Raw genomic sequence first — 14,736 nt, 5'->3', positions numbered from 1 at the left:
TTTATAAAGATCTTTCACAACAAAACTTAGTAACTGATTTTCAATTTGTTGACTTCTGAGTTTCTCAAATATTAATTAGACATCAATTAATTAATCAAGAGATTAAGCACAAAAACTGATTTTAGATTCAAATAAGATTTAAAAATAGTCGTTAGGTCGAATTATATGTCACATATTCAAGCTAGTCCTGTCCTGTTAAATCTTAAAAAAAACATAATTTTCAAAAGTTGTTCTAATCTGAATTATATGTAACTTATTCAAAATTAGAGTGGTTGAAAATTATGTATATGTTACACACTAATTGAACCATTATTCCTAGCCGAATTCAAATAGTTATGTGAAAGAGTTTTCAAGCTTTGATTTAAATATCAAATTTTCCAATTATAATAAAAGAATCCATGAAGAATTCGCTTACCTTTCGATCCAATCTAAATGAAGAACGAATAATTCAATCATGAAATAGATTAATGCAAGATTTTGAAATAAAATAAACGTAGATTAATTATCCATACAAAACATAAACAGAATTCCTAACCATTTGACAAGGAATTCGTAACCCATGAAAAAGTAAGAAAAACAAGAAGAGAAGTAGTCCGAGGACTTGATGATCTTTTTTGTAAGTTATGCTCACTTATTTATAGTTTAAATTCTAGAATTCAAATTCAAAACTAAACTAATCTTATCCTTCAGATAGAAAGGATAAGATAATCACTTATCTTTTGGAGAGGAAAACAAGAAAACTTCTTACTGAAATCTAAACGACCAAACTCCTTATGTTTCTAGAAAGAATTAATAACTAATCTTCTAAAGTCTTCAATGTTCTGAACGTGATTAAGGCTTCTAATGATGTGTTAGTCTTGGGCCTTAATGATTGAATCCAAGAGTTGTAATTGCCTTCAAACCAAGCTTGTATTAAGAGAAATTGGGCAAAAGCCCAATATTTCATCCTCCAGGAGCATCAGGTCCGCTAGGCGTGCAGGAGCTTGTAGGGGAGTCTGCAGGGCGTGCTAGGAGGGCCACCGGGCGTGGGGCACCTTCGCCAGGCGTGGGGCACCTCCGCCGAGCGTGGCTTGCATGGTAATGGTTCACGCAGGCATGCCTCTTGTACCGTAGCTTCGTTTTTCTTGGGCTACACTGCTTGGGCTATGCTTTTATTTTATTTGTGCTTTCCTTATGAAAAAACCTTGATTTTTGCTAATATTTGAGACCAAAATTTCTGAAAACATAAAAATATTATCCCAAATCCAAATATTTGATTATTTATTAAATTATATTAGAAAACATAAGAAATCTAATTGAAACCTAAAAAAATAAATAAGAAAAAGAAATTAAAAATTGCTTAAAATAACGTGTCATCAGTTTCTATCAATTCCAATACCTCTTCAGGGGTCTTTCTATGTAGAAAACCTCCGGTCAATAAATCAATTATCGTTTTTAAGGTTTGAGAAATTCCATCATAAAAGATTTGAATTTGAAGCCACTTGGGAAAGACATGGTGTAGACATTTTCTAGGCATCTCTTTGTACCTTTTCTAAACTTCATAGAGCGATTCGCCCTCTATTTGAGAAAAGGAATTAATATCATTTCTAAACCAGACTAACTTTTGGGTGGGAAGTACGTAGTTAGAAATTTGCTAACTAAATCCTCCCAAGAAGTAATACTGCCCAATGGTTGAGCTTGGAGCCATTGTGTGGCTCTATCTCTTAAAGAGAATGAAAATAGCCTTAGCCAGATGGCTTCGAAGCTAACTCCATTACTCTTTATTGTGTTACTAGCTGCATAAAACTAGCTATGTGTTTATTTGGATCCTCTTGCGGGCTACCACCAAATTGGTCTCGCTGTACCAATCGGATTAGTGATGGCTATAGTTCAAAGTTATTTGTTTGAACTGTGGGCATCACTATGCTTCTTCTGCAGCTATCAGTAGTAGGTATAGTCTAATCACCAAGGATCCTTCTCACATTATTATTCTCCTGTTTCATTCTTTTTACATCTTCTCTTCTAGCTCTTGATCTCTTCTTTATTTGTGCAAGCATTTTCTCAATTTTCGGATGGAAGAGAATGCAGTCCTCTTCTTCTTGCATGCACAAAAACAATAAGAAATCAAATATACCGTGTAGAATAAAGAAGAAAAGAAGGATTACACACACAAAAAAAAAATAAAAGCAAAAAAAATAAAACATGATCTAAGTTAGTGATTCAACTGGAAGTATGTTGTCAATCTCAATTAATCTCTGGCAACGACGCCAAGAACTTGATGAGGCAAAACTGATACGCTCGTATATTGGTAAGTGCACCAAATTGCTTTAAGTAATACCACGGTGAGTGGATATTGTTTCCATGACCATTAACGAATTGAATCAAGCAATGTCTAATTGAATCTCTAATTAGATCGATCAAACCTTGGGAAGAGGATTGTGAATCTTGAAATAGAAGAAAAAATAGTAAAGAAGATTGTTGATTGTGAATGAGAGATTAGAAGGTTTAGAAACTTTGGAGAAGTAATCAAGAATATAAATGTTAAAGGCTTTAGAGGTGGTTTAAGGTTTTGGTTTTGAGGCTTGTCACTGACACGTTCTACCGTACTTGTGTAAGTTGACATGAGAGATCTATAATCATATTAGTTATAGTAGGTGGTGGTTTTGGAATCACTAGTGCAAATTTCCACAAATAGCACATTGTTAACTTGGATCTTGACTAGGTTATTCTGAAAGAGGAGAATGACAAACTTCTAATTGACACCATCCAATGAACCAATGGTGGGGTTACTTGTAAGGGATTTGACGCTTAAATGAGCGTTGGATCAAGTATAAGATTAGAGTTAGATGATAGCATACATACGTATATAATAAGCCTTTTTTTAACAGTGTTATAGAAAATCTTACATAATCTGAATAGATTTCATCTAGATTTAAGCGAGATTCAACCAATATATGATCCATACTACGCCTTATATGAAATTATGGATTAACGTGCCTCAAAAGAGGCATTATTGGATGGATCATCCATGGTCTTAGAATAACCAATGAATGATGTTGATTCTTTTTTCTTGAATAAATTATTGTAGGAATAACATCAATATTTTTTAGAGTAAAATATTATTTTAGTTCCAAGCATTTGGATCAAGTCTTAATATGGTGTTTAACATTTTAAATGTCTTATTTCAATCCTAAAAAAATTTAAATTTTTTATTTTAGTCTCAAAAATTTTAAACGTGTTTAATGTTGTTTCACAATTAAATTTGAACAAACAATTAACATATTAAAGAGCAAATAACGTTTAATTTCGGTATATAAGTAAATCAATCCACCAACGATCACCAAAATAATTGTTTTTTCTTTGATTCTAGAATAGTAATGATTAATTGATTGGATTTGAAATTTTTTTTTTTACAAGAAAATTGACATAAAAAAATGTTACAAGAATATTTTGATTATTTTGATTATGTTTTTTTAATACACAAAAAAATATATAACTTAACAATAACGTTATTAATGTCTACGTTAATTATTTTATGAATTGTTTGTGTCAAATTTAATGATAGAATAATATTAAATCTACTTAATTTTTTTTTAAAATATGGCATTTAAAACCTTAATAACCAAATTATAATTTATCTCAAAGATTAAAGGTTAAAATAATATTTTATTATTATTGTTTTTTCGGGTCACCAAAACGTAAATGACAGGCCACGTTGAATAGACAAACGTAATTAAGGAAAACATGCGTGGGTAATTATGTCTATTCAACCTAACACTAGCAAATGACGAAGTCAATGACACAAGTGAGACACCGCGAAACGCGCTTTCAGTATTTTTTTTTTCAACGTTCATGCACACACAAGACCCCAACCCAGCTGTGACCTGCAATCATATCAATTATGAATAATGTATTATGAAATTCCAATAAAGAAAGACACTTTAAATTAATTAATTAATTAAAATACGAGCACTATGTGTAGATTAAAGATTTATTCATTGTTAGATCCATGCTACAGTGACCCACCATAGGTATTTTACCTTTTATGTCCTAATCCTAGATCCCACTAAGCTATTGCCAAGGCAACAATCTTGCCCCTCCTTGTTTCTTTTCTTTTTTGGATGGGTTTCAGAACTCAAAAAGTGTTAAGGCTTAGCAATTAGCCCTAACAAGATTTTTAGTTTTACCTCCTCCACTGTTGTGCTTCTGGGAAGCTTCTTAGGTACACATGTTCTTCTATACGGATCACTAAGACAAAGAAAGACTAGTAAGTTTCCAAATTTAGAAATCACCCAAAGATATTATCGGAATTGGATAAGTTCTAGAAATGGAAAGTTCCAAGAACAATAGAGTGGAGAAGAGAGGGTATGACTTGGTTGAGGAGGGTGATGATCGATTAACACAGCCAAAGAAGCCTAAACTACCTGGTTTAGCAAGGTACTCTATGTTGCAATACAAATTCAAGTGTTTCAGCCTCTGCTCTTGGCTAAGTTGTTAATTAATTTAATTATTATTGGTTAAGAGCCTAAACTGTATTATCAAACTTTATTATGTTTTTTTCCTTTTATGTTTTGGGAGGGGGCTACACGATCGGATATGCACCGTCAAATACGGTGTCTAATCTCACGTTGGCTTGTAAACTCCTCCCAGAATTTTAAAGCTTTTCTATATCCACTTGTTAATAGACCCGGATTTTTCTTGTGTTGTTTATTAACAATCTAATTACATTTTTTGTGTGTGTGATTTACATTGCTATTGATGTTGACTTGTGTCTAATGGATCTTGATAACACTAAAGCAGTTCTCTGATCATTTTTTCGGGACGCTTGATTGTTGAACTCTCTAATCTAATGCAAAAGTAGCAATTTGAACTTTCGGAACAACCCTGTATGTTGGATATTTTGACAAGATAATAAATCTCATTGGTTGATTATTTCAATTTAAACATGTTAATTTTAATTCCGTATATGTTCCATAATTCATGCTTCCTCAAACTAACTCCATTGATTTACTTAAAATTTATAGTGTGATTGTGGAAGCTTTGAAGGTAGATAGTCTGCAGAGACTTTGCTCATCTCTGGAACCTCTACTCAGAAAAATTGTGAGTTATAGTTTCTTCCTTTGTATTAAATCTTGCATATTTGTCAATATATATAATCTGCAATTAATCACACCTACAAAAATATTTAATGTTGTGCGTTGCATACTACCCAAACCCCTCCCCACTAGACCACTCCCACTGTGCATGAATACTTGTTTAAAACAGAATTGAGTTTATAATAGTTTTCAGAACAAATTGAGGCCAATACTCTTCACTTGATTTGAAGCATTATTGGTTTTTTGTTTGATCTAAAGAATTCAATATTAAATTTATTGTTTTATTTGGACATAGCTATATATGGAAGAATCATTTAAAGGAAGTAATCAAGATCTTCAGTCCTTATGATGTTTTGTAAGGTACCGTTTTAATTCTTCTAAGTCTTATGAACTATATAGGTCAGTGAAGAAGTGGAGCGTGCTTTGGCAAAACTAGGCCCTGCTAAACTGGCTGAAAGGTGTGTTCCAGCCTCATATTCAAATTTCTAAGTCAAACTTCTCTACTCTTTGTAATACTTTTCTGCAGGTTATGATAAGCAATTCATTTTCATGAATTTTCTGTTAAGCATGAATTACTTACATTTAGCTTGCATTAGATCTTTTCCATCAAGAATTGAAGGTCCAAAGGCAAAGAATTTGCAGCTTCATTTCCGAACAAGAATGCCACCTCACTTGTTCACAGGTGGGAAGGTGGACGGAGAGCAAGGAGCAGCCATCCATGTTGTGCTGCTAGATCCCAACACGGGCAATGTGGTTCAAGTTGGACCAGAATCAGTCGCCAAGTTGAATGTTGTGGTTCTTGAGGGTGACTTTAGTGAGGAAAGTGATGATGAATGGACAAAAGAGCACTTTGAAAGCCACGAAGTGAAGGAACGTGAAGGGAAAAGGCCACTTCTCACTGGAGATTTGCAAGTTAGCCTAAAGGAAGGCGTAGGAACCTTAGGTGATCTTACTTTCACTGACAATTCTAGCTGGATTAGAAGTAGAAAATTCAGGCTTGGTGTTAAAGTAGCTCCTGGGTATTGTGAGGGAATCCGTGTTCGCGAGGGAAAGACTGAAGCCTTTGCTGTTAAAGATCATAGAGGAGAATGTGAGTTTTTCGAATGTTTTTCCTTTGTTCTTTTGCTGATGATAAAATAAATTTTGTGCCTGTCCAGCTTGGAGATATTTGATAATTAAAACTGCAATTGCAAGGCATGGATTGCGAAACTCGTAAAAGAAAACAAAAATTGACTTTTGCATCTTACTCTGAAGTTTTAAAATTAATGGATTTTCATTATATGTGGAAAAATTTGCAGGTGTGTGTGTACACCATATAGCAGATAACATGTGAAATATAATAAACGATCTGTATCTCAAACCACAGACATAAGAATATGGAAGATGTAAAATTCTATCTGTAGTTGGCATGTATCCTTTGCATTTTATTAAATCAGCAAGCAAAATATCCTACAATCTAACTTTAGAAAAACAACCTGGAGATGAAAAATGATGCAAAGATACTCTACATAATTGAACTCTTCCTTTTCTAAACTGTTTCTTCTTTGATTTGATGTATGACTACAACCTTCTGAACTTCTGATTGGTATGGTAAAGATTTTCAGTATTTAGGCTTTGGACAAATCTTGTTTCCTTAAAATTTCTCTAAGCAAATCATTTTCTGTAACTTGCAGTGTACAAGAAACACTATCCGCCTGCTTTGCATGATGAAGTTTGGCGACTGGATCGCATAGCTAAGGACGGTGCACTTCACAAAAAATTGATTCAAGCAAAAATAGTAACTGTAGAAGATTTCCTGCGTCTTCTTGTTCGGGATCCACAGAGGTTAAGAAGCGTAAGAATTCAATGATATATGTTCTAAACATCCATATCATCTCTTAGACAGTTTTTTTCCCCTTTATTTACTCCTTCTGAAACTTCTTTCTAGAAATTTCCTTATTTGGCACCTTTTGCTACAGACACTCGGAAGCGGAATGTCGAACAGGATGTGGGAGAATACTGTGGAGCATGCCAAGACATGTGTCTTGGGTGGTAAGCTTTTCGTTTACTACACTGATGAAACCCACAGCACTGGCATTGTGTTCAACCATATATATGAGCTGAGAGGCCTCATTGCTGAGGGGCAATTCTGCACTTTGGAATCACTTACTCCAAATCAGAAGGTCAGTTTTCTGTACTAATTAAAATTTGAAAGCATTTAATTTGATCATTTATCTGACTGGTAACTAAATTCACTCAATTATATATAATTTCTATTACAGATGTCTGTGGATTCCTTGGTGAAGAAAGCATATGACAATTGGAACCAAGTTATTGAATATGATGGAAAAGTCTTAAATTCTCTTATGAATTCCAGAAAGGGATCAAGATCTGTATCTTCTATAATTAATCATAATGATGTCCCAGGGCAGCAGCCACCCACATCTGCGAAGAATAGGCTGCCATATGTACCCTCTTTACAAAATCAACCTTTGCAAATAGCGAATAACTACTCCTCAAGTTCTGATTTAACTGATTACCAGTTTGAAAGATCCAATAATGTCATGGTAGGGACATCAGTGAATAACTCTCAACTAGCATTTTCTGGCATCATGAACTACCTACCGGGCGAAAATCCTGAAGTTGAAGGTACATATTTCTCGGGAGATTGGTCTAGGCCGAGAAATTCACAAGGACTGGAAGACATTGTTGCCGAAGAACTCCGTCTTAGGAGTTCAGAGATGTTGGAGAGTGATGATATGCAGAGGTTGCTGAAGACTATTAATGCTGGAGTTAGTATGTCGACCAATTTCAGTCAGTCTAATGAAGGTTCATACACCTACAGCCTGCAGTATGAGCCTCAAATGTATCATTCGTTCGCCGAGGATCAGGGAAAGTCATCAGGGAAAGCTGTTGTTGGATGGCTTAAGCTCAAAGCAGCATTGAGATGGGGCATATTTATCAGGAAAAAAGCTGCTGAAAGGAGAGCACAGCTCACTGAGTTGAATTGAGTTAAAATATTTGAAAGTGGGATATTTTCAACTCATTTTAAGCAAGGTGCTTGGTTATGTGGTTCTTGGAATTTTACAAAAGCAACCTATTTCATTGCTTTGAAGGCTTGAGAAAAAGTGTAGAAAAATTCTGTTTCAGGGTTTCAACAGTGGGTTGAAGGTGGGTAGTACCACCGCGGAATAATGTGCAAAATTCTGAAGTGCGATCCAGAACATGCATATTACTGATGGAACAACCTTTACTTTTCACTGAGGCTAAATGTTAGGCAGCAGCATCTAATAGTATTTTGTGGATTTTTGCATTTTTATTGTGTAATTTAATTATGATTTATATTTTCATTCTTTACTTTTACTTTTATTTATCAGAAACTTGTATTCAGTGTTTTAATGTTTGTTTACATAATGTAATAAGTTGATCTGTAACGGAGAAAATTAGAGAATATTTTATTTTCAAATGATAGAAACGTAATTCAGATTTTCCTGGTGAGTAATCCAAGCTTAGGTGTATTCAGCTAACTATTTTCTCATATGATTCATTGAATCTAAATATTAAAATATTTTTTCTTTGTTTACCAACAATTGTGTTAAAGAGGTGATAACTTTAGAAGTAGATTCTTAGCTAGGTTAACTTACAAAAGTTTTTTTCGCTTAACTCAACCAAAGCTTAAGCAGTATAAAAATTATGATTAGATAGTATAGTTTAAATATATATTAAACTCTTAATTTATAATTTTTGAAAAAGAATTGGAGAGAATCTGAATCGATTCGTACAAAAATTAAATGTATAAAATTTTGCAATTGAAACAAAAATAGTATTGAATTCTAAAATATATGATTTTTTTAAAAAAAATTTTGTAATTTAATTGATTGACCACTAATATATAAATAAAACAAATTCAAAATTTCAAAAAAAAAAGTATTCTATATATAATAGAAGATAAGATGAGATCATATAAAAAATATAATTAATTCTTTCTTTGTATAAGATACCGGCTATTTCTCGAAAGTTTTATATTTAATATCGATATTTTAGCAACGAATTCAATTTGATTTCTTCTTCATATGAAAAAGCTTGGGATTCGTTTAATTGTTCATAAGGTCTTAACGAGAGATTTTTATCAATAATAATTATAATAACCAAAAGAAATTATAATAATAAATAAATAAATAATTGAGATGGTGAGAGTCACTCTTCAATTTCTAACTTAATCCCTAAATTCATCACCTTTCCTCCAATCCTCCGAATGTCGATACATAGATAAACAATGCACAAAAAGAAAACACAAGTAGTTCGTAGTTACAGCAAACGAAACACATAGCAGTCAAGAATGAAATAACAAGTAGGCAATTCCAAGAAAGTAAACCAAAGCAAACAGACAAATGCATATGATGCATGCCTTTTCTACTGGCCGTGAGCTCACGTGTCAGTTACTTTGCCAGAACCTAACACACTCGGTAGCTAATTCGGATATTGTCTCTCTAACATGCCTCCACACTCTTGGGATATAGTGCCGGCACACTTTCAGAATATAGTATCCGTCACACTCATGAGATATAGTGCCCGTCGCATTTTCTGGAACAAAGTGTTCCCACACTCTTAGGATATAGCGCCCGCCACGCTCTTGGGATATAATGCTCGTCACGCTCTCGGATCAAAAGTTATCTTGATTTGAAGTAAGAACAAGGGTTAGGTTTTGTGTTCATTGTTCCCTTTCCCATTTCAGCGTGAATTGCCTATGAGGAAGAGAAGAGGATGCTGAGCTCTTTTTGTTTAATGAGGCTTGGTTGGGCCTTAATGCGTGAGCATCTTTTCTATCTTTTTCTAGTGAATTTGCATTCAATTTGTTGAGTTTAATTAAGAATTTATTATCTTTAGCCACTATGGATGCTACTTTGAGTCTTATGCAATTCTGTTTATTTTAGGTAGCATTCAGCTGGAATTGATGGAGTTTTCGCAGAGAAAGAGAAGAAGACAACTGATGCTGTCAATCCTGACCTCTCTGCACTCAAACCTAAATAACTCGAGCTACAGAGGTTCAATGGACGTGATTTCAGTGGCATTGGAAAGCTAACTTTCAGAGCTTTCCAACGATGTATAATAGTTTATACTTCTTCTCCACCAGCACAGCCAAGGTTGCACCTAACTTGAGATTTCTCAAGTTAGGCGCAAGGATGAAAGAAGAACGCCCAAGAAGCTCTACCTAGGTTGCGCCTAACTTGAGATTTCTCAAGTTAGGCGCAAGACAGCATCAACAACACACAACAATTAGCGTAACTCCAAGTAAGGTGCACTAAAGCTTGAGTTAGACGCAACATCACTCACCTTAACTCCCACCCATGCGGCCATGATCAAGTAAGGCGCAATCAATCTCAAGTAAGGCGTAGCATTAAAAGCTCTCAAATCCAATTCTCACTGGCCACTGAAAGTAAGGCACAACCCATCCCAAGTTAGGCGTATATCCTAGTGAAGCCAAATGGTCCCCAATCATCAATTAAAAACATTTGAAGATTTAATTAATTCTGATTTAAATTTGTATTTTATTCTAAAATAGGAAAAGATATTATTTTAGTTTTAGAAAATAGATTTTAAATTAATTACGATTAGATATAAAAGAGAAAAGAAACTTCTCTTCTGGGAAGGATTTTTCCATCTCATCCAAAAAATTCACAGTTTACCAGAATCCTAGTTTTCACTCTTTTCCATGAACAACTAAACATCCACTGTTAAGGTTAGGAGCTATGTGTATTGTATGGATTGATTCTGTTTCTTGTTTTTTCTATTTTAATTCATGTACTGATTTATATTTCAAGAATTGTTTTCGTTATTTATTTTATGAAATTGGATGGAACAGAAGTATGACCCTCTTTCTAATTGAGTTCTTGTATAACTTGAAAAAGCTCTTTACTTGAACAACAGTTTGAAAACATATTCTCTTAAGTTCTAATAATCTGGATCTAACGGGATATGTGACATATAATCCTCTTATTTTTGGATAATTAGGATTTCTGTGGCATATAACTAAAATTGAACTTCACCCTCTAATTGGAATTAATTAACCAAGGAATTGGCGGTTGATGAATTTTAGAGGAGACTAAAAAGGTCTAAGGAATTAGGGTTTACTCATATATAGTTTGCTAGGAATTAAATTTTGCATGATTAAAATAAATTAATAAGAAAAGTCAATCCGGAAAATAGATAACTTTGAAGCCTTAACTGCCTTCTCCATATTGTATTCCTAACTTATTTATTGCCTGTCTTCTGGTATTCTGAGTTTCCTGTTTAATGCTTTTTGAACTCTCAAACACCATTTTCTGTTTGTCTAACTAAGTAAATCACTTAACCATTGTTGCTTAGTCCATCAATCCTCGTGGGATCGACCCTCACTCACCTGAGGTATTACTTGGTACGACCCGGTGCACTTGCCGGTTAGTTTATGGGTTATAAATTTCGCACCAGGCCTTGAGCCCAATACAAGTCCAGTTCCTTCGATTTAACCCGTTCGACCTAATCTTTGGCCAAATTCTTTGAAACTAGTGTCAAAATTTCTATTTTAATTAATTTTACCTCATTAAATTATAAAATTTTATTTTTTAATTTCTTATATTAATAATTGATTTATTTGCTAATTATTCATTAATTTCTCGGGTTTTACATCCTACCCCCTAACAAAAATTTTCACCCTCGAAAATTTCGGTTACTAAAAAAAGTAGATGGAAGCACTCTCCGAATACCTCACCCTCGAAACTATCGATCTCCTTTAGGTCCATTACCGCCTTCATCACCGTTCCCAATTCGGATGTGTCATCCTCTCAGCAGTAGCTCACATAATGGTAGCCATTTTCTCCAGAGCGTCCATAAGAATCAACCGGATAAACTCGCTCGCATCCACGAGATGCCATTTGGGTCTTGTCCACACTGAACAATTGATATTAAGGTGATCAGTCTTAATATCTAAAGTCTAGTGCTTCGAATCTCCAAAGGTAATGCTCATGAACATTTATGCTATATATGTCAAGCAAACATCCTAAATAGCATGTACACACAGCCAGAGTATACTTAGAAGCATAGTCAGTCCACTCCCTAGGCTCTACAAGAACGAACTGCTCTGATACCATAGTGTAACACCCTACCACACAAAACATTACACCTAGGATGTAAAACAGAGGTGGTGAGGTGCTACGACCTCTAAAAGTAAAATTATATATATGTAATAGTTGAAAATGATTTCTATCTAGGAGCCTTTTAAAGGAATGTATTAAACAAAAGCGTTAAACCAAAAAGCGCAACACTCACGTAAAGGTTAACGTAAACGAAGCAAGATACGAGTATACTAATCATTGGTATATACAAAAGAGTTTTAAGGTACAGATAGCAAAGCTTCTGACCTGGCTTGCGAAGTTAAAACCGGCCAGAGTATATATACATATATATACATACCCATATCAACCCAAAAGATAAACTATAACAGCCTATTTCTCCACGTCAACCTCTAAGAGGGACACACCAGTATATATACATATAGGAGAAATCTAGGGCAGAAGTAAAAGACACAATATCAAACATAATTCCCAAAATATATGCTTCGCTTGCCCGAGTCCCAAATGCTCACAAGGGTGCCTCCCGACCTACATCTAAAAAATAACAATACAGTATGGAATGAGAATCAGAGGTTTTTAGCATGGTAATAGTGCCCACATCTCTAATATATAATGTCCCGGAAAAGCCGAAGGCGATTCTAGAACTCCCAACAACAGATTCAGACATAAAACTAAAATTTAAAACCATAAATAGGGTATGCTATCTAAGGTTCTTAATTCTATCTCAATTTCTAACTTAACCCCTATGTTCATCACCTTTCCTCCAATCCTTCAAAAGCCGATACACACACAAACAATACACACAAAGAAAACATAAGTAGTTCACAGTTACAGCAAATAGAACACATAGCAGTTAAGCATGAAATAACAAGTAGGCAATCCCAAGAAAGCAAACCAAAGCAATCAGACAAATGCATATGATGCATGCCTTTCCAACTGGCCATGAGCTCACGTGTCGGTTACTTTGCCAGAACCTAACACACCCGGTAGCTAACTTGGATATTGTCTCTCTGACATGCCTCCACACTCTTGGGATATAGTACCCGTCACACTCATGGGATATAGTGTCCGATACACTTCCCAAGATAAGGTGCTCCCACACTCTTGAGATATAGCTTCCGTCATGCTCTCGAGATATAGTGCCCGTCACACTCATGGGATATAGTGCCCGACACACCTTACAACAGAGAGAAAACTCAACATACTCATGATCAACAATTTCAATTAGACTTCAATATCATATTCATTCATAATCATTCACATTCATACATTCAATATCATGATGCTTCCTCAATTAGCCAACCATAGCCACAGTCACTGTCTATCAGGGATATAGTGTCTGACACACTCTCCAATCACACCCATTATATCTCATTACCACCCTTATACCCTCTCTCATATACTCACATGTCATCAACTCACTTTAGTTCTTCGTTCACTAGCAAGTCATCTCCCTCATAGGCCTAACCATACTTCGCTACCCATAATTCATCATTTAGCCTTTAAATAATAGTAAAAGGGTTTTGAAAGTTGGAGGAATGTATTAAAAATAAAAAAAATTGAAGTTTGAAGAATTGCGAAACAGGGGGCTCGCGTACACATCACTATGCCCGCTTACGCATCATTTAAAAAGTCGCCCATTCTGCGTACGCGCCACTCAGCCGCGTACGCGGAGGATTTGGGCAGAGACCACCATCCGCGTATAGAGGGGGTCTGCGTACGAGGGCTTAGCAGCAAAAGCAAAAAGATGCTAAGTCCCAAAATGCCTGTTTTGCACACCAAACTTTGAACGCGCATAACTTTCTCATTTTAAAATATTTTTTCTCCGTTCTTTGAGCAGTGTAAATCTCTCGAATCTAATTTCCTTTCTAAATAAGTTTGGTAAAAATTGAGAGTTTGGAGGCCAAGTTATACTCTATCAAAATTGACCAAAAATCATAACTTTCATTAAATTACAAACCTCCACTTTCAAAAACCTATCATTTTCCAAACCATTTCAAAAACTAAACCATCCTCACCAGAACAGCATCAAAAATCTCCCTTATCATCAATCTCCATTCAATGATTCAAGTCCAAACAATATCAAATATAGCTCATCATTCATCATTATCAACACAATGTCAACTTCATTACCAACATAGTACCAACAACAACTTCAAATTCACTAATCAATATGCATATTAACCAATATAACACATAAGGGTACACACGCATTATTCATACGAATCTCAATCACAACCTCCAACTCAATAATCACATTCATAATACTCAATCCCAACCAACAACAACATCAACGATTCATTTCTTATCTTAGGGTCTCTAGCCTAAGTTTTTACAATATATTATATTTTAGATACGAGAAACCGAAACCATACCTTGGCTGATTTTTCAATAAACCCGGGATACTTCAAGCGTTTCCACACCACAAGCTTATTAACACAGCCCATCACTGAGGAACCTAGCTTCCAAAATCGATCTCAAGCTCCCATATCCTCAAATTAATTTCACTTCTCAACCAATTTCCAATCTAACAACATAATTACAACTATAATTAACATAGAATTCTCTAACTC

General features: G+C 34.7%; 1 protein-coding gene across 1 annotated transcript; it reads left to right on the top strand.

Moving 5' to 3' along the window:
* The first annotated feature begins 3,932 nt into the window (after window positions 1–3,932).
* On the top strand, window positions 3,933–8,543 carry LOC107478533 (calmodulin-binding protein 60 F). Its single transcript, XM_016098670.3, has 7 exons — window positions 3,933–4,416; window positions 5,004–5,079; window positions 5,475–5,533; window positions 5,672–6,165; window positions 6,749–6,909; window positions 7,034–7,237; window positions 7,337–8,543. Exons 1-7 carry the CDS (start codon window positions 4,307–4,309, stop codon window positions 8,063–8,065), a joined length of 1,833 nt encoding a protein of 610 aa, XP_015954156.1. The 5' UTR covers window positions 3,933–4,306; the 3' UTR covers window positions 8,066–8,543.
* Window positions 8,544–14,736: the final 6,193 nt, after the last annotated feature.

The sequence above is a fragment of the Arachis duranensis genome, chromosome 3 (genome assembly GCF_000817695.3).
Source record: "Arachis duranensis cultivar V14167 chromosome 3, aradu.V14167.gnm2.J7QH, whole genome shotgun sequence".
NCBI lineage: Eukaryota > Viridiplantae > Streptophyta > Magnoliopsida > Fabales > Fabaceae > Arachis > Arachis duranensis.
This window is presented reverse-complemented; position numbering and strand designations above follow the sequence as displayed.